The sequence below is a fragment of the Sinohyriopsis cumingii genome, chromosome 17 (assembly GCF_028554795.1).
Source record: "Sinohyriopsis cumingii isolate HCF-2022 chromosome 17, ASM2855479v2, whole genome shotgun sequence".
Classification (NCBI taxonomy): Eukaryota; Metazoa; Mollusca; class Bivalvia; order Unionida; family Unionidae; genus Sinohyriopsis; species Sinohyriopsis cumingii.
Genome location: NC_142977.1, coordinates 13,434,870 through 13,461,182, shown reverse-complemented (window position 1 = coordinate 13,461,182; position 26,313 = coordinate 13,434,870). Strand labels below are relative to the sequence as shown.

At 35.9% G+C, this 26,313-nt stretch overlaps 1 protein-coding gene and 1 pseudogene across 3 annotated transcripts in view; one reads left to right on the top strand and one right to left on the bottom strand.

The window, feature by feature from the left end:
- Positions 1-26,313, top strand: part of LOC149777776 (multiple epidermal growth factor-like domains protein 8) — a 151,497-nt gene that overhangs the window by 25,222 nt on the left and 99,962 nt on the right. For all 3 annotated transcript variants that reach the window (XM_089938810.1, XM_089938812.1, XM_089938811.1), the window contains exons 4-7: positions 4,585-4,736; positions 6,559-6,702; positions 24,608-24,797; positions 26,048-26,220. In XM_089938810.1, coding sequence (XP_089794936.1) covers positions 4,585-4,736; positions 6,559-6,702; positions 24,608-24,797; positions 26,048-26,220 — 659 coding nt within the window. The remainder of the gene's footprint in view (positions 1-4,584; positions 4,737-6,558; positions 6,703-24,607; positions 24,798-26,047; positions 26,221-26,313) is intronic.
- Positions 11,201-12,357, bottom strand: LOC149777777 (uncharacterized; annotated as a pseudogene).

The window sequence follows — 26,313 nt, the reverse complement described above, 5'->3', positions numbered from 1 at the left end:
AGTACTTTCATTGACCTAATTTATGATGCTAGTCATAAAAAGATCATATCATTAGAATTTTCAGGACAATTTTTGGAATTTTGTAAATTAGTTTGGTGTCAAAATATTACAGCACTGGTTCTTATAAAAATCTGACAGAACTGGAAACATAGTTGACAGTATCTACATCAAGCAAAGTGATATTCATATGCTGAATTTTTTTTTATACATAAAATTCATACAAAGCAGATCCTTTTTTGTAATTGGCAGACAAAAGGGAAATATGCCTGTAAAGTAAGTTTTGTGTATGGAAAGATGTCACATAGTATAAATAGATATAAATTGGTTGAGTGTCCACAACTGAATAGTGGATGTCCACTCAGTCTAATGGAAGTTCATCATGGATTTTGTTCCAGCTGTAGTGGGTTTTATGCACATCTCACTTGACTTTTTTGCATTCACTCTGCAAGTTGATGTTCTAAACAGATGGGACACATGCTAACAATGTAGGTTCAGTTGTGGCATAGTTTCATACCTTTACATGTACAAACTACACAATATTAGCAATAGTTGTGATATTTATCAGTGGTCTAGCTAGGCATGTGCACAGATGAGTGAGCATAGTGTAGAGAAAAAAAACCCAGACAAGTTTTACATTTCTTTGATTTTGCCAGATAGGGCCTAGATGTTAGGGCCTAGATCAGACAAGTTTCATTACGACAACATATATCACTGTTTATTAACTACATGTAATTGTACATACAGGCATACACAAATGCAAAACGTGTGTACTGTTCTGCATCATGTGGTAATTTCAGTGTTGTTTCCATTTAAAGGATCTATAATAAAAGTGCATGTTGTCTGATTATTAATTTGTTATAGTATTAACATATTGTTCAATTATTTCCGAGAACCACTTTGAACAAATTATTGAAAGTAGTGTACATATAAAAGAACGATCCCCATCTAATTACAAATATGAAAGATATAAAATATATTCTAAAATAGTTATTATTTATTGTTGTTCGTTTTATTTTGGGTAGCTATCTTTTCCTTTTCTTTGCTAGAAACCTTAGAGACCTTTTGTAAGACATTCTTTTTCTTTTAATGGTAAAAATTGCTTGATGTTTCATTCTTTCTGATTTCTGTTGAGTTTAGTCTCACATAAGTGGGTTTGCACACCAGCTGAGTCTGGCATGTAGGACAATTCCCAAGCTCTTCGTATGAGTCCTGTGATAAAGTTGCCTTTATTTCCAGGTCTCCACCATACTAAAGAGACATATCTCCCTTGCACCAGAGAGTTGTGGGGTTTGAGAGTCCGAACTCTCTGTAGTGGAAGCAAAATGAGGATGTCCTGTTGGTCTTGGTGTTCTCTCAGGACTTTAACATAGTTCAGGCTGAGGTGGCACCTCCTCCTCTTCTGTAGTCCCCTGAAAACTTCAACTTGTCGATGGAGTAAGAAGAAAGTGGTGTGGTCATTTTACAAAGCAATAAATGAAGTTTACCATTATATGCCCGTATATTAGTATCCCAAAATCCTTTGGCTAAGAAGACTCAAAGATTTTTTAAAGTTTGGCGGGGGGGATGTTCCTTGGCTAATTCTTGACCAGTCCTCTTATTTTTACCATACTTGGCAATGTGCACATAGTCAGCTAAGTCTTTTAAAGGTTTACCAAGAGTGAAATGTTAACTTGGCAGCATGAGGGTGGTCATTCCCCCCCTTCCCCTTGAGACTTTGGTTTCACCATCTGTAGCTACAAGATTCACACCCATGGTTCCATGAACCTCCCACCTTGGATGCTGGGGTGTGACTCATGGGTATTTCATCAGGGACTTGGGCCTGTCTCCTAATTAAGAAAGGTCATTGGTTATCATAGCCTCACATGCCAGTAGTTTTACTGAAGCACTCATCAGCGTGATTTAGTAGGAATCATTGTGCCCACCTAAACTTAAGTCCTTGCTCAAAGTGGTCACCAAAATATCTTGGAATGCTCTGTCAGTATCCATGGCACTATTTGCAGTGTTGCTAGGGAGATTTCTGAAGTCTTGTTTGAGCACAGCAAGAATTTTCTTTTGGCTGCTGCTCTGAAGGCAGAGACTTTCATTGGAGGTCTCATCCCCTTCATGACTTCCCAGAACCTGATGGACCAACATCACAGGTCCCCCATATCAGTTCCTGATCAGTCAAAATGAGCTAGGAAGTGTTGTCAGCCTGACCATTTCCTAGGAGCTGACAGCTCTGTTCATAAACAAAGGACACTGGCTTCAGTTCCAGGAGTGCTCTCCTCTGGCAAGGACCCTCCTGCAATTCCATCAGATAAATTGGGTGTAATTAAAGGACAAGATGCATTCCCTTCTGCAGAAGGGCACAGTTGATGAGCAGTCTTCTACTTTCTACTCACAGATCTTCTTGGTTTCCAAAAAGGTTAAAAGCTTGCACTGTAACCAAGTTTCTTATGGAAGAATCTTTCAGGATTGAGACCATGGCCTCATTTAGGCTTTCCAAAAGACCCAGCAACTGGGCAGTCTCTGTCAACCTCCTGGATGCATAACCTGAGATCACTATATTTCCTTCAAACAGAAAGTACCTCCAGTTCTTTTTGGATGGTGTAGTCTTCCACAATTACACTTGTCCAAATTTCCTAAATTCTCCACCCAGGGTTCAGCGTTGCATTGGTAAGAGTAGCTGGCCATCTAAGGTCATTGGGGATCCCTGTGATCCAGTATTTTTAAGACTGATTGGTCTATGATGGCTCTCAGACATGATCTTCCATGCTGCTGTTTCATTGAGACCTGGTTGTGTCAATTATCAAACCTAGAAAAAATTGGAGCTTGTCCCATCTGAGGATTTTATATAAATGGGATGAATATCCTCGTAACTGGATTATTATTCCCTGTTCCATGGAAAGAGTGGACATGATCCTGATATGATGAAGGCACCAAGTGTCATTCCCTGGTTATCAGGTTGCCCATATCTCATCAGGGTACCTTGAACTCTGCAGTGGACCTGGTTCCCCTAGGAAGACTGCATTTGCACACCCCTACCTCCAGTTTTATATTTTGGCAAACTAGAACCATACAAAGACCCCATAATGGCTCAGGTTTCTCTAGGACCAGACTTTAAAGAAAGTCAGTGAGTTTTGGGTTGTAACTTCCATGCATCCACAAGACAAGGAAGTGAGTTTCATGCCCTATCTATTGAGGAAAGGTTGTCTTAGGTTCAGTGTCAATTTCAAATCGGTGTATCTCCTTTGGCAGCTAAGTGTTTTAGCCATAAACCAGATACAGCAACACTCGCTATAGAAATCCCTACAAAATAGATGGGTGTATCAACGTACACGTTTCATGAAGACTTAAATCATAAGAAATCTGGTTGGTCCTGATGTTAAAGACTTCCTATGGTGCCTAGTTGGTGATAGACCAGAGTAGCTTATGGCATCATCCAATGTACATCCATCGGAACAAGTATTTTCTTGCTGATCCTCCTAAACTACTTGGAGGATTGCCTTGAAACTTTGCACACACATTTATCCTTTGGTCTATTTGGTCATAAATTAAAATGGTTCTATTCGATCATCCAATATGGCCACCACAGCAACCATTTTTAAAATTTTGCTACTCCTCCTCATGTGGTCATGTCAACATGTGGTTTTCACAAAGACTTTTTATGATATCTAGTTGGTCCTAAAGAAAAAACCCAGTACTGATCTGATATCCAGTATGGCCACCATGCCAATCAGCTTGAAAATTTTATCTCTACTCTTCATGAATGGATGGGGATCAACATGGGGTTTTGACTTATTGCTCAACCCTTTTCATGTGTTCTTTGACAAAAATGTAATAAGTCTGTATTCATTCCAACTTCTCAAAAAGGATAATCAAGTCAAAATGTAACAGGTTAACAACTAATGTGATAATTAAACAACTAATGTGATAATTAAACAACCAATGTGATAATTAAACAACTAGTGTGATAATTAAACAATATTTGCTTGATAATCGGGAACAGTTTTGCAGAACACTATGTATCATGTCGACTGGAAGAAGGTACTGTACTAAAAATAGTTTTTTTCCCCAAAAAAAGTTCAGTGTACAAGTTTAACTCCTGCCACAAATATTGAAATGATAATGCATTTTCAACAATTTCTCCTTGAATTTAGTAATATTTAACCACCAGATTACAAAACAAGTAACTATAAATGTATTCTTTTGAGCTGTTTGCAAAAGAATACAGCAGCATTTGGCTTTGTGGAAGCTTAGATGTAAACACTTAAAGCATTATGAATTGAATAGGTGACCCACCCCGATCTTTTTATCTTACTTATGTATTTTTGCTTGCCCCCATGGACAAGTACCTCACAAACTTGAACTTGCCCAGGTCAAATTTGAAAGGCAAATAAATTTGTCCAGTTCTGCAAAAGTCCATAAATGTTAAACCATAGTTACATGTTTCGAAGAAATTGTACATAATGTGTTCAGAGGTTGGTGACAAAGTTCCATTTTTTATTTGTTTTAATTTTTCAGGAGTTGAGTCTTGTCACAATCTTTTGATTTTGCAGTTTTCGAATATTGATTATAGCATGTGCTTTTAACTGTTCTTTACAGGCACAGTGCTTGAAAATCCATTACAAGGCAGATTTGGACATGTAGCCACAGTTGCCTATGACAACATGCTCCTGGTGGTGGGTGGATTCTCAGGATATGTACGTGGTGATTTCAAGGCCTTTAAGTTTCCAGCATCCATTGTACCTCCATTGGTAAGGACATTTTTAACATGGTGTTTACCATTTTTCCTTCTGACCGTTGATCTTTTTGTGATGCAGTATTCCTCCATTCACTCAGTGGTTTTGAAATAAATTCATTAAGAATTAAATTGCACCTATCGGGTGTCATTTTGTACCAAATAAACTACTGGTTTTGTGAGATTGAGGGGTGGGGGTGGTAAAATCCTCATGGGTTCAGTCATCTTATCAAACTTGTTTATTAGCAACACTTGGTACCTAATGAGTTTGATTTATGTTCGTGTGTGACATCATTCATACAGATTTTGTCTAGCTAATAAAGTAAGTGACGAGGGTCCTGATTTTTGATTACTCCTTATATTTTTCCCCCGCAGTAGCCATAGCACTTATATTCAAAAACCGCTCTGGTGGCCTAGTGGTTAGAGCATCCGCCTCGGATGCAGGCGGTCTTGGGTTCAATCCCCGGCCGAGTCATACCAAAGACTTCCAAAAATGGTACTAACAGCTGCCTTGCTTGGCACTCAGCATTAACAGGTTAGTGTTAGGACTGGTCAGCCTAGTGTCAGGATAATGTGACTGGGGACGATATTGTGCTACATGTTTGCGGCATGATGCCCTAGTGCTAGACATCACTATAACTTGCCACACTGCAGACATCGTAGCGATATGACTGAAAAATTGTTAAAGCTATGTTAAAAGTCAAAATCACACACACACACTTATCTTCAGAGTTTTCAATTACATGTTTAAGTTAGCACATGCTTTCAAACTTGTAATGGCAACATTTTAAAAAATACTGTTGATGTAAAAGTATGTTATTGCATTATAATTTTGATGTTTTATTAATTGAGTGTCGAATTACTTGTGTGGGGAGAAGTGTCTGGAAAGAGTTTAAAAAGAAAATATTTCATTATAGACAATGAGAGAAATTAATCACTTTTTAAATATTTTTGAGCATGTGAAAGTCACAGTCAACTGTAACATTCATTAGTATTAAGAAAATTTAATCTGATTACAGTATTTCAGACTAAGATCAGGACAATTATCCAGGATCATATCCTACAGTATACACAGTGTGGATTACAGAAAATCCACATTTCCATGGTAAAAATAAATCTGTCTATGCTGTCTTCCATGGAGGCATCACGGTGTTGAGTTTCAGATCCTGTTCCCTGCAGATAGCCATATTAGGGGAGGGCCAGGTTCAAAAGTGTTAAAGTCATATGAAACGCAGATATTTGTACAGCTTTGATCATTTGTTTAATTTTATTATTGTTTTTTAATATTGATATGTGTATAAGTCAAAGATACAAAAACATGTCTGGATGTGTGGCAGGTTTATTGGGACATGTACAAACGTTAACAATCTAACTATATGTGTGTTGGTGTGGTTAATGATATTATTTGTAATAATACTGAAAGTTGATGTGGTTTATTTGACATAAGCTGGTGTTGTATTCTAACTCCGTAGCAGTACTACTTTCACCAGGTACAAATCATTTCAACTCCTCAAACAGGAGTAGGTTAACCTGATCATTTTATAGATTACTGTGGATATTCACCTTTACCCCTAAAGGGCCTGCAGCAGATGGAAACTCCATGGTTGTAAATCAAAGTGCAACACCCCACAGCAGAGTGTAACATGGGCCTGACTCCACCTGTAATACCAAGGTATAACACAGTGTTGTGAGGTGTAAATCAGTGGCTGCTACATATTTACGTGCAAGAAATAGTTCACTGTGTGAATACTTTATCTTATTTTAATTCATAACTTGCTTGGAATTCTTCATCTAGATTTGAAATATTTTCTAATGTACAGTTGTATGATTTCTTTCAGGCTGATGCAGGTAAGGAAGTCCAGCACTGTGCAAACTACAGCCAAGAGTTGTGTCAGGACAATCCAGAATGCATGTGGTGTGATGAATATGGAGCCAACAAGCAGACTAAAATCTGCATACATCGCAGCCAGGCGGTAGAAAAGGTTAACATTGCTTGTCTTTAAATAAAACTTATGGGGAGAGAAATAAAAGAATAAGAAAAAAATGCAAAACTACTTTAACCCTCAAAGATAAATTTTGACTTAACCTTACTCTGAGTTAGATATTTTTGTCTTTAGTTTGATAAATACTAATATTGCACATGTACTTGAACTATGATGCACAGTATAAATTTCTTGAGCTTTAATTTTAGTTTGAAAGTAAAATGGAATGATCTTTATGGCTTCTTTCATCCTTATTGCATGAGTCGGCCAATAGTACTACCAACTTTTGTTTAAATTGCTCTAATGGTTATAGACCAGAGGATCTTATAGGGTGGTCTGTCATCAGTCATTCATCCATCATCTGTCATCCAGTGTCCATCCGTCCATTAGTACAAGTTTGTTATCAGTACTTTTCTTAAACAAACCTGCCATGAAACTTTACACACACATGAATTCCATGGTCTGGTTGAAAATAGATATCTAATATGGCAAATACTGTGGCTATCTTAAAAAATATGAATCAGTGGTCATCTCAGTATGGGCTTTTCACCAAAAGACTTTTGATCTTTGGTTGATCCGAATAAAAATGGTAGATATCTGGTGACCATTATAACCATCTCAGTGGCCATCTAAAAAATCTTGTTTTCACTACTAACTTCTGAATGAAAAGCAGTATTGCCATGGAGTTGGCGCCCGTACGAACTTTTCCACATGGATTGGATATGGAATCCATACATACTTTTACAGAAATATCCATATGGACATTTCTATTCTACAGTTGAACCACTCTTATGGATTTCACTGTATCCATATGGAAATGTTATGGACTCCATACATACTCCGTATGGAAAATCTCATGGAATATGCTAATTAGTCCATGAGATCTGTAGGTTGTCCATATGGAATAAAATTAAAATTCCATATGGAATTTGGCAATAATCCATATGGAATTTGTGAATAATCCATATGGAATTTGGCAATACTCCATATGGAATTGGCAAATTTACCATATGGAATTTGTAAATGGTCCATATGGAATTTGTAAATAGTTCATATGGAATTTGGTAATAGTTCATTACGTACACAATTTTCCAGGAATGCTTAAGGTGGATTTCAGACGGGTTTTTTAAGCGCTTTCTGTCTAAACCATCTGCTTCAGATTTCTATTAAACTGCCTAATGATTCTTAGACATTATTGGAAATCAATGATTATTCATCATAATTTTTAAAATGGAGCATAAATTTTATTTTGACAGACATTATCAGATAAGATTTAGGTTTTTCTTGTCCTCATTTTCTTTCTCGCATACAAAGCCTAATCCATGATGGCATCACTTAAAGGTAGACCTGAGACCCCCGTATCACTTGATTCTAAATTATTAAAATATCATTATTTATGTAGTATTTGAAAATTTCTACCCTATGCGACCAACGGATGGCGAGATATTTATTTTAAATGTACATGTCATGAATATTCTCTGTAAATCAAGTACAACTTCGGCAGTTTCCTTGATCTCAGGCAGTGTGACGTCACAAGAGGAACCTGACATTGCAAGGAACCATTGTTGTATCGTTGTCAAGCGTCTCTGGATTGTATTCTGACTGCATGTATTTCTAGTTATGGGAAAGAGGTGTATCGTTGGTGGATGTAGCAATACACCAAAAGATTGTGTTTCATTGCACTTGTTTCCCTCGGACATTAAATATAAAGGACTTTGGTCCCGGTTTGTGCGGCTGACAAGAGCGGATTGGAGAGAGCCTTCAAAACATGCCACAATCTGTAGTGAGCATTTTCAACCCGATTCTTTTGGGCCCAGTCAGAGCTTGATGGCTACATTTGGAATAAAGAGAAAAGCTACTCTTCTCCATGATGCAGTACCATCCATTATGCCACGAGCAAAGCTTGCTCACAGTCCTGATATGGATGAAAGCCACCCACCCACCACAACCAATAGTTCAGGCCAGACACGCAAGTGCCCGAGATCGGCATACAAGAAGAGGGAGAGAGAACGGGTAATATAGTATTTCTAACTTTTGCAAATTGTCTTCTTTTTATTTCATTGCTTTATGAATGATTCTTTCTCATGTTAGTGTACATGTGTGAGTGTGTGTGAGAGAGAGAGAGAGAGAGAGAGAATAGCCTGTCACACATTCATATGGACAGGTTTCATTGGTATAATAGTGAGGTGGAAAATATTTTATATAATTGTATGTAATAGTTTCTTCGTGTAGAGTTTCACATGACCATTTCATCAGTATTATGCTTGGCAGTATAACATCAGCTAAATTTATCTTTCGGACATTACAGGATGTTATGGCTACATGTACAAGTTCAGTAGCAGAAGAAGAGGCAGAGAATGGAACTGTTTTTTCTGACCCAGATATGGTAGGTTTCACTTAGCAAGATTGTAAGCACTGCAGAGCATTCAATAATCAGGAAAAAATAGATGTTTTTAAAATAATTTGGTATTACATTTTTTTTACCAACAAATAATATTGAATTTGATTAATGCAAATATATGACAAAATTGTCACACACTTCAGTAATGTGTGTATTTCTATTAAATCATTATCCCACCCATGTGATTTGGTACTATTGTACTTTTTTTCTACAATGATGCATGTCCTAAAGTTGACAGATTGTTATTTGAATATTAAGTTATCTAAGTATTTTTCCTTAAATAAAGTTTCGGGTAAAAAGTCATAAAAGTAATGTAGAAATACACAACTTGAAAATATAGTAACTTCTGTTGCATTATAAACCTAGTGTCACAGTCTAGCAGTGGTGGAAAGGAGGTCGGGTGGGTGGGCAGGATATCCGCTTGGTTGAAATTAGGCTGTAGTCATCCATGGCAGTTGCTATACTTGATTCTTTCTAAAATTTTCCAGACATATGATGCCTGTGACTCAAGGGTGAAAACAGTAACAATTCGTTGTCAGACGTCACTCAGACCAAAGAGAAAATTTACTAGGACCCAGTACAGTGGACCAAGGAAAGTTGACAAAGGTAATGGAGATGGTTGATGGTCTAGATCTTAAATTGACCACGATGTGGCCCAGCAAAGCTGATTCAAACCTTTAGTTGTATGAAAGCCCGATTTTATACCAAAGAGGCATCACTTTAAGCTCATTGCTCACTGTAATCCGACTTAATGGATATTCTTTTATAACTAATTAATTTCCACATGTATACATAACAATTATAATACCAACAGCAATATATATATATATATATATATATATATATATATATATATATATATATATATATATATATATATATATATATATATATGTGTGTATACACAATTTGAGTATAAGTAAATATTTTTATATTTTTCTCAGGTTTACAGGTCCTGTTTAAGCCCAAAGTAAGGAGCTGTTGTACCCAAACTGATAACCCTAATAACACGGATGAACCACATCACACAACAGTTACTGTGGATGACTTGAATACCTCTTCGACATCCAAGTCCAGTGAAATAACAGTTAACCTCAGCGATTCAGTGGACATTCCTATGCTGCTACCAGTTCAAGAAATTCATCCTGGCAGAGCAGCTTTAATGAGGATCAGGGGCAAGTACAATGATGCCTATGTAATACAGTCAGGGGCAAGTACAATGATGCCTAGGTAATACAGTCACGAAGTACAATGATGCCTATGTAATACAGTCAGGGGCAAGTACAATGATGCCTATGTAATACAGTCAGGGGCAAGTACAATGATGCCTAGGTAATACAGTCAGGGGCAAGTACAATGATGCCTATGTAATACAGTCAGGGGCAAGTACAATGATGCCTATATAATACAGTCAGGGGCAAGTACAATGATGCCTATGTAATACAGTCAGGGGCAAGTACAATGATGCCTATGTAATACAGTCACCAGCCCACCTTTAGTATTGGCAACATCTAGCTATATTATAAAAGTGGCCTCAATGTTGAGGTTCATTTATAGGAAATGTGTCAAGATCAGTCCTGAATGATTTCATTTTACAACAGATGTGGTTTTCTTGTAGAGGAGACTGTCGTTTTAACAATTTCAAAATCCTAGAGAGAAAAGGAAGCATAGTTCAGCATTTAGTTGTTAGTATTTCTATTTTTATTTGCAACTTTCCTTGCTGTACTTGAAGTCCATATCATACAAGAAATGTTTATTTTTCTTACAGACAAAGGTCAACTCATCAAGAAAAGAAGTTCTTAGTAGCAGAGAGTGCTCTCCTAAGCCTATTCAGTATGTGTGTTAACTGTGGAAATGAAGCTCAAGGAAATATTAATCACAGAATGGGAACTTTTAGTAATATTGTCCAGAAATGTGACTTTTGTAACCACAAAAGATCATGGAATAGCCAGCCCTTCGTTGGATCCATTCCAGCTGGAAACCTACAGCTTTCAGCTGCTATTTTGTTTGCTGGAGCCATTCCGTCACAAGCCATGAGGATTTTTGAATTCCTGAAAATGGCCCATACCAACATGGACACTTTCTATATGCACCAAAGGTACTACCTCCAGCCAACAATTACACATTTTTGGAAGTGTCCTGAGAAAGAGCTGGCTGTGTCTTCACACGTCTCGATATTCAAAAGCTAGTTAGGCCATTTGAATCCAACATAGGTATCAGATGGGAAAGCGTGTCATATTTTGTGGACAGCACATGCTGGCAGTGGAATTCTGATTTCTTTGCCCAAGAAACCCCCAGCACCATCGAACAAACTGCCGATATGCCACATACCGCCTCCTCCTGAAAATTGATTAAAAACTATATATATACTTGAAATAAAGAAAATACAATTACACATACTAATTATAATTTATTCAATTATTCATTTTAATATTGAAATATTTGTAGTTGTTAATATTTCCAATTGTTTATGTTCAAAACTAAGTCATGGTACGGTTACAAATTAGTGAGCAGAAATAATATCGAATAAATGTGTCGGGTGAAGATGTTATTTAACTTTGAAATATTGACAGACTTCAGTTATGTAATAATATGTACTTACTCATTGCTGTCTTCCATGTGTTGATCATATTGCTGTCTGTACTGGTAATATGCTGTCTCGAGTACGTAACGGTCCAGACAGACTGATGGGAACCCAGGATGGTCAGTTATACATTGCAATGCTTCATTAAAGCTAGTGATTTTGTCGTATGTTTTAGAAATTTTATGGTAGCACTGAGATTCCTCTGCTGTTGGCATAACTTGACACCGATCACAAAGACACCTGTATAATAATAAAAATCCCAGGCAAGTTATTTCAGGCATGTATTGCTAATGTAAAAAGTGTTTATTAAATTAAATATGCATTACACCCAAAACACATGCAAGGATCAGCAATATTGCCAAAAGAGTGTACCATATCAGGAAGTCCGAGTTTCATTTAACATATCTCTCCACATCTGAGATATTCAAACAGTTATAGTGTGGTAGTGAAGGTGTTTGACAATTACGAGGTTAAACATTTTACTGAATCAACAAGAAAACATATTATCAAATGTGCCAAAATATGGCTGATAAAACTTTATGCTGCCAAGCAAGTCACCTTGGAAGTCTTATGATATCTCTAGACAAAGGACAGGGTATATCAAAATGACTGCCTTGGCATAATTGTGCGAATCGAGGGTATATACCTATATGTATACAAATATTTAAAATAAAACAAGAATTGTATTTATTCACGTTTCTGTTCAGTGTTATGCATGTACAAATTAAATGATATAATGGGGAAAAAAGTCAAATGGACCTATCAGAGAAATAAGCCTCAGTATCACAGAAACAAGACCGATCCTACTTACCATTCAGTATTGTTCAGCCTGTTGCCAACATCTCGTTCAATTTCTTCCCTTTCTTCCTCTAATGCCGACTCTTCACTTGTATATGGTTCATAGCGATAAGGTTCGACGCCTTTTTCACTAATCTCTTCTTGACCTTCATCAAACGAAGAGGAAGAATATTCCAATTCTGGTTCATGTTCGCTCTGACTGTCACAACGAGTAGCCATGTTGCTAGCCAACCGCAGGTTCCTCTTGTGACGTCACAAGCTCGCGCGTGCGTATGGGGTTGTTTACATAAAGTCGCTCGGTTGTTTCCATAGAAGTCGCATTTTGGTGATATTAAAAGGGTCATATCTCCCAATCCAGTGAATGAATGTATGTCCCAACTTTGCAGTGTACTTGAAATGTCGATTGAAATAAGATTACCGAAAGCGGTATATAGCATTCAGGTCTACCTTTAAGGCTTTTTCATTTCACTGAAAAGTTCGGTGAGATTTCACAAATATTTGACTAAAACTTTTATGAGATTTCACTACAGTTTTGATCATTATATAGTATTTTACTGAAGTTTCAGAAGTTTTTCATACATTTCATCAGGTTTCAGATTAATAATGAATATGACTTAAACAGGACTTTATTAAACAGGGTGATATTAAGTTTGCATTATTATTATTTTTACAGATGTTGTAATTATATGACATCCAAGGCAAGAGATATGGGAGTTAATAATAATAATAAAAATAATAATAATAGTAATGACTTTATTTAGAGAAGGTAACTTAATTACAGAACTAATCTACCTTGAGGCCTTCTATCTGTTATGTACAATATTTACAGTACTGTATATACAACATGATGTGAAGAATCTGGCTGGACACTAAATAATTAAGTGATTTTAAAAATCAAAGTATCAAGCCTGGAATATATGCATAGGCATCTGTGAACACACAAACATATATAAAATATTAATTTGCATTTAAAAATTAAAATAATGCAAAATTACAGAAAAGCATCCATTTGAGACATGAATAGAAGAAATGCTGATAAAAGCGTGCCATGTCACTTGTACTGCAGACTTGATTTTTGATTACTGTACAAACTATGATGCTGTTGTGGTCTCTTGAATTAGTCCTTGTTCCATTAGCAGCTGTGACAAGCATTTATCATGATAGAAGTACTCTTATTTTACACTGAATTCCAATACACCTAGAATATTTTGATAATATACACAATAATGCCTCACGATATTGAACAATGATTCTACGTGTGGGCCAAGAAAATTCTGCAAAGATATGACGATCTTTGATAGACATGGGTATTTCGCAAGAATTCCCACCAGTGATCTATACAGGATTATGGACGTTTCGCCCCATGGACGTCTCGGCCCAGGACATTTCGCCCCACTTCAATGGACATTTCGCCCCATTTCAATGGACATTTTGCCCCACATGGTATATGGACGTTTCGCCCCATGGACGTTTCGGCCCAGGACATTTCGCCTCACATCAATGGAAATATCAGACATTTATAGAAATTCACAAGCATTACACAATTGTCTTCATTTTACTTTAGGGGCCTACTGTTAAGATTTAATTTCATGCCCCATAATCCCATCACTCTCATCCATTTCAGTTACATTCAACATGCCGTTATATCAGACAATATTTTCCTTTTTTTCCTTCATTTATGTAATAAGACTGATCAGAAAATTAATCTATCGTTTACAGTGATCATTTTCTATATGGCAGTACCTTTATTTTCGCTGTTACACAAACTGATGAAAACCACTTTTACCATTTGTAGGAAATTGGCATATTGTCACTTATCAATCATGCTGTTCATTTACCCAATCAGCGAGCATAAATTAGACACAACTTAAATGGGGGCTTTGTAATTCTAACAGTCAATATTATAAAAAATGTATTTATTTTGTTATGCCCGTTCAATTACGGAATGATCGTAATATGATGTAGAAATAAATAAATAAACTTACCAGTATTTCCACATGCTCTGTGTTGCCATAGGCCGCAAATATTGCAATCTATGGCTTGCTGACGACAGATAACTGGTTTTCTGCAGTAAATGCATGAAGACATTGTTTTTTTGGGGTGGGGGGGCACCAGACAGATGCCCCCCCATCCTAGCCAAAGCTTTTAAATAGTTTATGTGTTTTTGTCTCCCCCTTAGGTGTGTTGTTTGTTTTATGTTAAAGAATTTTGAATCAAATAATTAGAAATTTTGAGTAGGGTATTTCTATGTTCCCTAGTGTATCTATAGGGTTGTTCATCCGAGAGTGATTTCTATTATCCTCTCGGAATTCCTTCCCTGGTGTTTTTGTCGACCTTGCTAGGGTCGCCTACGTCCCGTGTTTGCTACGTGCGTATGCTATATGTTGGTGAATGCTATATTAAGTGTTCATGTAGAGACAGCAGCTATATCAGATTCATTCTTCCCAGTTGTCTCCTATTCTCGCTTATTCCTATAAGCGTTAGTGGTGGATTAATTTTGAATTTTGTCGAGGAGTGTCATAGATTGTTTATTTGAAACCCTAGTGGTTTATGTGTATGAAGTATCACTCTCTCGAATAGAAAAGGGTGTGGTAAGCTCGAGATGGGGTCTTTACTTCTTTATTTTGTGTATGTCTCCCATCTCGAGCATTTCCCTCCCTTATTTTATTTGCCAAAAAGTCTAAAAGTCTTTATGCATCAATTGCCTTCCCTTTCGGGGTATTTGCACAGTAATAGATTCTGTGCTATTGTTAATAAGGAAGAAAAGTATATAATGGGTTGGGGTTTGAAATGGGTAGTTATCTCATAAAAGGTTGTGCTATTTTGTAATTTTACATTTTTATTTTAGCCATATCATAAGGGTTCTTTTCCCGACTCTTCCATGGGCCTGTTCACTTCGCGTAGTGCCATGTGACATAGCCCCATGGCGTTATTATCCGTACTTCCCTCATGATGGGCTCTATTACTTTTTGTCAATGACTATAACTTGTCCACACATTTTCATGGTTGCAATTATGTATTCAGTTATTTTGTGTGTTGTATTTTTATTAAAATTCCCATCAAGGTATAGAATATTTTGAGGTCTGTATGTATCGTTTTTCTGTATTTCTTGTATTACCTTTACTCTATTTTCTTTTGTTTGTGTTCTCTGTATTATTGTATGTATTTTTGTGTAAGGACATTTTTTACACAGCGGACACATTGGCGGTGCTCTGACCATATACTGTCTCGCTGCTGCCTCTCCCGTCAACCATGCATCATGCATGTATTTGAAGCAGAGGCTTTGTATTTTTAGGGAGCCTAGTTTGGACCAGTGCCCCCATGCTCTTTTCCAATTTACATACATTCTTTCTTTTTCTATTTTGCATGGTATTTTGCTTGTTATTTCCTCCCTTACCCACCCATATGTCAATTTTTCTTCAATTTCCCATAATCCTTTGTTTTCCCATATTTAAAAAGTAAATCTTTTATACTCCTAAACTTGGGCTCTCAAGCAATTTGGTTAGGTTGTTATTTCTATATATTTCTCTCCTATTTCTTAAGGTAAACCCAAACCAATATATGTATAATCCTTCCCATGGTAGTTTGGGGTCTGCATTTATTTTTTTAAATCTATTCAGAATATTCGTAAGTTTTAGTAATATCGGGCTTGGTATCCTTATACCCACCCCCCTTTCCTTAGCTCTATACAAGGTTTCTTTATTGATATAATGCATTTTAAATCCCCAAATATAATTTATAATTTGTTTATCTATAATGTTTAATGTTTGGTTACTTATGTCAATCGACTTTAAGATGAAATTTATATTAGAGTACATATACGTTTTTGCCACTTGGGCTCGTTCCATTATACATAAAGGCGTTAGTGCCCAGATATCAACATTTATCCTTATTTCCTTTTCCATTTTTTTGCAGTTTTCTTTCCCTTCGTTTAGGCCAAAGTACACACCTAGTGCTTTAACTGTTTTTTCAATAACTGTGCTGGTAAACCTGAAAGGTTACTTCGCCAGTTTCCTATTTCCAGAATTTCTGTTTTTTCCTGATTTATTTGCGATCCTGAAGCTTTTACAGATTTTTCAAATTCCTTTGTTAAGTGTTTAAAGGAATTAGGATCTTCTATAAAGTTTGTATAATCGTCTGCATGCTGCAGCATTTTTACTTCTTTTATATTTGGAACTTTTATACCAACTATTTCTTTATTCAGTTTTATGCTAATGGCTAGCATTTCAATGGCTATTACGTATAATAGCATAGATAGTGGGCATCCCTGCCTCACTGATCTTTGTATTTCGAATTTATCTGTCATCGCTCCGTTGACCTGTACTGTTGAGGTTATGTTGTACAGTATTTTAGTCCATTTTCGGAAGTTCTCTCCGAAGCCAAATTTTTTTAAAACCTTTTGTATACAGTTATGTTCTAATCTGTCAAAAGCTTTTTCTTGATCAATGGTAGCTCTTTTTCCACTTATTTGTATATAGATCCTATAGAGTATGTTATTTTGTATGTCTCTATTTTTTGGCCCGCATGTTTGATTTATGTTGATTATTTTGTCCATTTCTTTTTTCATTCTATTAGCTAAAATTTTACTTAGTATTTTGTAATCCATATTCAGGAGGGAGATGGGCCTCCAGTTTTTAAGTTCTTCTCTTTCCCCTTTCCCTTTGTATATTAAAATAACTATACCCTCCCTCATACTTTCTGACATATCATTATTTCTTAGTATTATATGATTATATAATCATTCAAGTATTGGTGACAACTCCCCACAGAATTTCACATAGAAGTCTGCAGAGAGTCCATCTCCACCTGGTGCTTTTCCTTTATTGGATGTTCGGATGCTTTCTATTATTTCTTCTTGCGAGATGAAATCATCACATAAGTCCTTATGTTCTGATGATATCATCTCGCATGGGATGTTACACAAGTATTCATCAATATTTTTATCAGAAATATGTTGTGTTTTGTATAATGTTGAATAAAAATCTTTTATGTAATTCAAAATTTCTGTTTTATCTGTAATTACTTTGTTATCTTTTGTTTTTAAACTATCTAATACTTTCTCCCCCCCCTTCTTAGCTCCTCCCTTTTATATAACCCCTCAGATTTTTTATATATATTTGAGAATTTTCCTGCCCGAATTTCTTTCCCCCTCGTTTCTTCTTCAACTATTCCCTCTAATCTCTTTTTTAGTTTTGTTTCAAATTCTGATGTGTTTTCCTCTTGTAGTTGGAAATTTATAGCTGCTTTTTCCATTTTTAGTTTTTTGCTTCTAATTTGAGTCCATGTTTCCTTTCTCTTTGAAATCCTTAATTTCCTTTTTTATCTCATTGGTAAAATTTTCGTCTTTTAAAAGTGCATTGTTTATCATCCATTTTCCTGTTCCCCATTTTTTAAATTTTTTGAAAACCATTTTCATATAAATTAGTTTATGGTCTGATATTTTTAGGTCCGTTATTCCTGCTTCCCTATATTTTTTGTATCATAATTAGTACAAAGAAATTTATCCAAACGACTCCCCTTATTAGATTTATAATAATAAGTATATTCCTTCCTAAGGATATTCAATCTTCTGTAAATGTCTACAAATTTATGTTGAGATATGAAATTTTCCATTTCTTGTTTAATTCTTAAGTCGTTACTTGTCAGCTCCACCTCCCTATCAATGTTTTCGCCTATCCAGTTGAAATCTCCCCCTAAAATCACATCCTGCATCGTAAACCTTTCCATATATTTTGTGAGTTTTTCTAAGAACAATTTTTTATACTCTCTATTTGCCGGCATGTACATATTGATAAAATGTGTTTTTTCTATAATTATATGTAGTAGTCTCCCTTTAAAAAATTTTCCTTCATCAATTCTTTCCCATTTAATACCTCTTTTATTTTTAATTAGAGCGGCAAACCCCCCCCCCAACATCACTTCCTTCATAGTTGTTTGTCACAATTATTCCATCCAAATGGTTTTCACATAAACCCTTTATTTCATCATTAAAACCATTGTGTGTTTCTTGAAAAAAGAGTATGTCATACATTATATCTTTTGGAAATTTAAGAATTTTATCCTTGTTTATCCCATTAACATTAACAGATAGAATCTGAAAGTTCGTTCCTTCCATTTCTATCTCTCAGGTTGTCGCACTATATGGTTATACTTTCCTATCTACTATTCTATTAATTTGTTTTATATTTATTTTGTTTTATATTATATATAACTTTAGTCAGATGGATGGGGGCTCTGGTTCTCCCCCCCCCCCCCCCCGATTGTTGTGTGTAGTTTGTTTCCTGCATAGTACTGCTTGTTTCAGTTGTTGTTTCCGTTTCTCTAGTATCACTTGTATCTTCAGTATTTTCATCCGTTCTTGTCTCCGTCTCATCTTCCTCATCATCATCCTCTGTCTCTTTTCCTGTTTCACTTTCCATGTCTGTTTCCATTTCTGTTTCTGCTTCACTTCCCTCTATTTCATCTTTTTCTTTTTTCTTCTTGTGTTGATTGCTCTTTTGCTTTAATTCTTCCATCTCATTTTTGCTTTTAGTAGTTGTACTCTTTTCGTGCGACGATTCCGAGTTGCTTTCCTCTTTTTCCTATTCCTTCTCGAGAGTGGGGTCGAAGTCAAAGGTGTAAACCCCGTGTCGTCACTTCCCTTGCTTCCAACTTCTTGTATTGATTCCTCATGTAAGACTTCAAATCTGTTTCTTAGCGGTATTTGTCTTTCCCTCGCTGGTGTGGTTATTTTCCCTGATTTATTGGGGCTTAGAATTTGCTCCCATTCAGGGGTTTTCTGTCCATCGGTTATTCTTGTGATATCTATCTCCGGGAGTGCTTGAGTTTCTTCTGTTTCTTTATCTTCTGATTGTTTTCCTTCTCTAATATCCTTTATCAGATTTAGGATTTATTGCTCATGAGTCTCTTTTTGTTGTTGTTGTTGTTGTTGTTGTGTTTCCATCCTCTTGGGAGCTGCTTTGCTGGCATAAGTTGTTGTTGTTGCCCCATCTGTTGCTCCTGTCTGTGGGCAATCTCTTGACCCGTGGCCAGTTTGCAAGCACATGGGGCAGGCCCTGTCCTTCTCCGAGCCTTTATACCAGCTTTTTAAGCGGAATCCCATCACGTAAAAGAAAATGGGGATTTTCTTAGCATCTTTTCTGCTCGTGTACATCAGTCTTATTCCTGACTTGATTGGGGCGAAACCCCATACTGTTGCCCACTTGTGTGTTATGATCTTGGCATGAAACTTCTTTTCTATTTTTGAGATAAGTACCTCATTTCCAACTTCATAAGGCAAACCCATTATATGAATCTCTGTAGTCCTTGGCTCAGTGTCCCTTATAAATGGTGGTGTTTTGGTTACAGATACCGTTATTCCCTTGATCTGCACCGTATCTGTCTCAATATAGGGGTGCACTTTGTTTAGGATATAACACCAGCTTGTTTATTCCTCCGTTTTGGAGGGCATCGATTTTTCCAATGTCTATTCCAAGAGTATTTAAAGCCATTAGGACCTCCCCCTGCCTTGGCATGGATGTTGCACTGCCAAAATCTAAGGTTTGGCATCCTTCTGGGTGGTCAGCATATAACCTTGAGCCTACGACTCGTGTATAGAAATAGTTGCTAAGCTTAGTGCCCCGCGGCACCGATCGTGCAGCCATCGTGTCTGTGTCTGTGTCCATTGTTGTGAATTAGGCCCTTGAGCACAACTCAGAACTGCAGGTTCCACACCACTGTTTTGTTTACACTAATTCTAAGGTCACTTATATAGATACCTGTATGTAATTTTAGGCGGACACCCCACTAATATTCCACAAATAACCCCTTTATATACTACTTTAGCAACAAAGGATTGTTTACCCCTTCGGGGTAGGTGTGTATTTAGTCATTTAAAGACTAATTACAGGTAATATACTAATTACAGATTGCCTGCTAATCCCAGCTGGGATAATTGCACGCAAAATACAGAATTGGAATATATGATTAAATACAAATGTATTATAGATGTTAGTACAATTACTTTTCTCACCAAAAACTTCTCTAACGTCTCTAGTGTCGTTGCTTTGTCCTTGCCATTTTCAGACGATAAAACAACAGACTGTACTTCTCAAGAAGGAGTATAAGAATGCCGCGTTGATATTCAAAGCAAAATATCGTCATTTACCGCTTCTCTAATCCTCTTTCTCTGAGAATGACACTCATCAGAGTTCGATCTATTGATTTACGTGATATTAAAACAACTAGTACCAAGAAAAGGAAAGACTGCAATTTATAGAGCCACTGATAAGTTTCCATGCAAACACGTGCACGAGCTTCTATACCAAACGATCTGTCGGACAATGCACTTGAAGAATCATAATTTTTATCCTAAAACTCAGATTTTGGTATACTAAGATCAAACGTTGTTTATTTATATGTCATTGTTTTTGTTATTAGTGAACGCCATAACATCTGTGCTAAATTTCCTTTTCATAAAAGCTTACACCATTTACTCAAAACCCTGGCTGCAGCTTAATTACCTTGGTATCACATTTAGTAGATTATTTAAATATGAAGATCAAAGAAGTTACCTGGCTGTAATTAAGTCCTATTAACACTTGCTGGGAGCAATAGTGAACGCCAGAACATTTTTTTCTTTATGGCACCAGACAGATGCACCCCTACTTATAAAAAAATAAAGTTGTTTTATATGTGTATGTTTTCCCCAAAGGTATGTTGTTTGTTTACTTTATAAAAGATTTTTGAACAAAAATTTTCAAAATTTTGTCGGGGTATTTATGTATTTCCCTAGTGTAATCTATAGGGTTGTTCATCCTAGTCCGGTTTTTGTCACCTTACTCGAAATCCCTCCCCATAATTTCAAGTTGACCTTGGCTAGAGGATGGGACAGCCACCAAATCAAATTATCCATGTTTTATTATTATATTTTCTTATTGGATACAATCCATCCACTGATAATTTGTCATTGTTTTATTATTTTAAATTTAATTTGGGATTTTTATTTTAAATTTAATTTGGAATTTGGGCGAATAAATGGTGTATTATATTTAAACGACAAATAAACCATATTGTTTTGTATGATTGATGATGTGTGTCGTTTCTCGCATTACCATTATATTGAGACAGGCTGTACTCGAGTGAGGGTCCATACTTTGTTTAATTGTACTTCTCCTGACTGGAGCAGGCCGTCTCTTTAACTATTTAGAATAATGCCAAAGAATTCAGATCACAAGGGACATTTAATTATATTTTTGATCATTTTAAAGTAAAATGAAGAACGTGGTGTAATGCTGATGAATTTCTATAAATGTCCGATATTTCCATTAATGTGGGGCGAAATGTCCTGGGCCGAAATGTCCATGTACCATGTGGGGCGAAATGTCCATTGAAGTGGGGCAAAATGTCCATTGAAGAGGGGCAAAATGTCCATTGAAGTGGGGCGAAATGTCTTGGGCCGAAACGACCATGGGGCGAAACGTCCAGGTACCGTATATACGTTGTCCTCCTTAAATTCATCCTGGAAGTTAATCAGTTTTGAGTTATATAACTTCGAAATCATCCTGGTTCAATTCCTTGTCCAATTTAGCACGTTAGCCACTACTATAGAGCTGTTTATGGCACAAAAAGCAAAATGCTAGTCCTGGCGTTCAGTTTTCATACACACTGACCCATTACGCTCCCATCGACTTTGATTCAAGCTATTCTCTTTGCCGCACATTTTTTCAAATGGTTATTCAAACTCGTATCCCGCTCGAATCGCCATGTCTAGCATTCCCATCAGTTTCCGTTAAGCAACGATTCATTGGGCAAGTACAAAATTTTGACCAATCAGAAAGCTCTTTACAATGATCATCTTTTAAATAATAAACGAAACAAATACTTATTAGAAAGCCGTTGCGGAATGGGACCGGATAGAGCATTATTTTTAAAAAAAGTTTCAGAGACGATATTCAAAAAAGGGTCCATATCGAGGAAAATCAGATTCAGGTCAGGAGAAAAGCGAAATTCTGATTCAAAACAGAAAACAAGAAAACTTGTTTGAGGGCAGTTAAATCCAGTTTAAGTTATAAAAAAAATACAACAACAACAATAACAAAATTTGATAAAGAAATATAATACAGAAAGATGTGGAAAGAAGTTATTTTTCCCAAAATAAACAATACAGTTACAGCTATCAGAAACAGGGAATATAAATGCTTCTGAAAATCGATCAAATTGTACAAGAAACAAAAATAAATTTTATTTTATCTTATTGATAACTTTTTTACTAAAATGTCAGTGATATTACAATCACAACGTTTCACTGATATTTTCAGAAATTTTGGTAAAATCTCCTAAAATACCATAATTTTTGTGAAAAAGGACATTTGAGTGAATGTCAAGAAATGTTCATTGATTTTGCTGAAATTTAAGTGACATTTTCACATGGGTGTGATTTTTGTAGAACATATTTTAATAGGAAGCCAACAAAATTACTTTTCAGAATAAACATTAGATCAAGCCCAAAATCCACCTTGCACCAAATTTTCTAAGGCCAAAGATTCATCTATGCTTGTACTACCAGATATTAATTTTCTGATCATGTTTACATTTCCCTACTTTTTTGGTCATGTCTTTGTTTTTAAACATCTGTGGAAATAAATTAGAGAAAACTGACATACATGTGTTTCTTCAAATTTATATGAGTATATATTCATCCTTCCACATCAGCTACACTGACATATACATGTACTCAAACTCCCACCAATATATCTATTTTAATCAGATAGTTTAGGTTATTAATTCTTCAGAGAGTATTTTCCATAATGCTATAATACATCAGCCTGCTTTCCATATGGAAAAAAGTGCTTATGGATTAAAGTTGCAACTTTATTCCATATGGAATTTTCACTTGCTGTGAAGTACTTATGGAATTGATATGGAATAAATTGTCTGATTCCATAAGTTTTTCAGTCCATATCTCTTCCATACGGATTCCATAAGTATTCCATACTGAATCCATGAGAAATTTCTGTACGGGAACTTGAAGATTTCTTATGATGTCTAGGTTGTTCTAACTGAAAATTGTGCTATCTGATGTCCAGTATGACCACTGCAGTGGTCATCTTGAAAATATTATTATCATTAGTCTTATTAGTTGGTCATATAAACATGTTTTTTTTTACTAAACAAGTTTTTATGCTGTCTTTTTGGTTCTAAATGAAAATGGTGCTATTTAGACAATCAAGGAGCCTGCCACAGTGCTATGTAGACAATCAAGGAGCCTGCCACAGTGCTATGTAGACAATCAAGGAGCCTGCCACAGTGCTATTTAGACAATCAAGGAGCCTGCCACAGTGGCTTTTTTAAACATCTTATCATTACTTCTGAATGAATGATCATTTCAGCAGTTTGTTTTCACTGAAAGATTTCTTGTGATGTCTAATTGATCAGAAATGGAAATGGCACCGAAGTGACTTCTTATATGGCTGCCACTAAGTTTGTCTGGAATTTCGTTGTCACTACCACTTCTAGATGACTGGTAATATGAGCATTTCACTTCTTATGATGTGTAGTTGGATCTAAATGGAAATGGTGCCAGTCAAATATCCAATATGGCCACCATGACACCCATCTTGAAAATGTTTATAACATAATTCTTCAAAAATGGAAAGTCATAAGTGTTTTCACCAGAACATTTCTTACGATGTCTTCTTGGTCCTTAATGGTGCCAATCTGACATACAGGATGTCCACCACAGCAGCTGATTTGTTTGAGATGGTGTCAGCACTTGGCAGTTAAAAGAAAAAAAATGGTGTTATCTTGAATTCCTGGAAAATCTTTTTTCAGTCAGTTAAGCATCAGTCTCTTTGGGGAATGTTATCTGAAATGATAAAATGACAGGTGCATATAATATCTCAGAGGATTTATGATTTAAAAGTTAATAAATCAAAGTCATGGACCAGAAGATTATTTATAATGTAAAATAAATTTGATCTGATATTTAATATTAATAAAGAAAGGAGAAGGGTTGGAAAGAGGTCCAAAATTAAAATAATTACAGTTACCTTATTAAAGATGATAATTGCAAAGGTACTTATATTAACTGTTGATTATGAAAGATGGCAGTTTGAATATATTTTTCTTTTCACTACCATCAGCAATGCTACCAGAATCCTTATCAAAGAAATAAATCTCCTTGCCCTGGGATCTGTGCATTCTTGGTGTCCTGCGTAGAATGCCTTAGTCAGGGAAAGATGGTCACTCTTACCAACTCATCATCCAAACTCAGATTTTACAAGCAGCAGTGCAGCTGGTGTGTCAAGGAACAAGAATGCCAAGTGAAGACAGGTTAAACATTTTATTTTGATTTATTTATGTTTACATATTCACCCTAGCAGTTTTTCTGATTTTTCTAATCTCATATATATATATATATATATATATATATATATATATATATATATATATATATATATGCGTGTGTGTGTGTATACACACACACACACAGTAGTCCCCCTCTTGAACGGCCCCCTTGACCAGTGGCCACCAACTTTTTATGGCCACATTCCATTGGCACCAACGAGGCTGTGTTCAAAAGTACCCCTCAAGGACGGCCACCCCTCTAATGCAATCAGCGGCCAGCATATTAGTACAAAAATATAAAATGTTCCCCTCACAAATGGCCATTTTATATTTCAAATGTATCCAGAACCAATAATTAATTCATATCATGACGTAAGGTAAGTAATCAGATTATCTCTATCATTGATACATGTCTCCCGATGTAAAGTTTCCATTACTGAAAGAAGTGTTGACTAAAGTACATGTAACACTAAGATTAATATTATATTATTGTCTATGAAAGCCGACGTTTACAGGAAATGTTATGATAGAGTTTTGGGCTTCACACATTTGTTGAGTTCTCTATGATGATTACAACTTGACATAATTGTCATGATCATAAAAGGGTCAGCATAGGCTAAAAATAGATTTTGTGCATTAACACACACACACAGAGAAATTGAACAAAACAGGATACCAGGCAAAGACAGAAAAATCACGTGACAACACATTTATTGCTTCCTATAATAAGAAGGCATTGCGTCCATTCTATAAAAATTTTGTCTGTATAATGAAATTGCAAACAGTTAGCAACATCCAAATGAATCATTACCAAACATTAATATGTCATCATTCAAATGGAGGCATATTATTTTAGAAGTTGGTTATTCTACTCGATGACATCGAGTCAGGTGGGGAGGGGGGACTTGCCAAAAATGTTTTTTTTAGAAAAGACTAGAATAAAACAATTTTATGTTGCATAAACTTGAATGACGTTTTTGAATGGTTTTGCAATATGCTTGATAACAATACCTGCTCACGCTTACTCCAAGAATAAAAATGATCAATGTATATTCAGTTGAAATAAGTCAGTTATTATAACAATTACTTTTAAATGAAGATATTAAATGAAAATATTAAATGCTTTGAAGTATGTAGCTAAGTTAAGGTCCCATGATTCATACAAGATTTACTTGATTCTAGCTTAACAAAAATCTTTGTTTTGTTTTTGTTGAGATCTTACTGATGTTTTTCAGATCCTCAGGGAACATGTCTGAGACCCAATTTAACCAAGTCAGGCAAGGAGGGCTGGTGGGGAGGTTTGAGTGCCAGTCTATTAAATCTTGATCAGTGTCCTTCAGAAGATTATCCATCTGGTCTACACTCTGTCGTCTATCAAGCTCCCATGAATCTCTCTCATCCTGACAAGGTATTAATCTTGATTTGTTATATCAATCCTTGTGACCATTCTTCTCCGTGACATTCATTACTCTTCAGTAAGATATTAGAAATTGTATTTAAG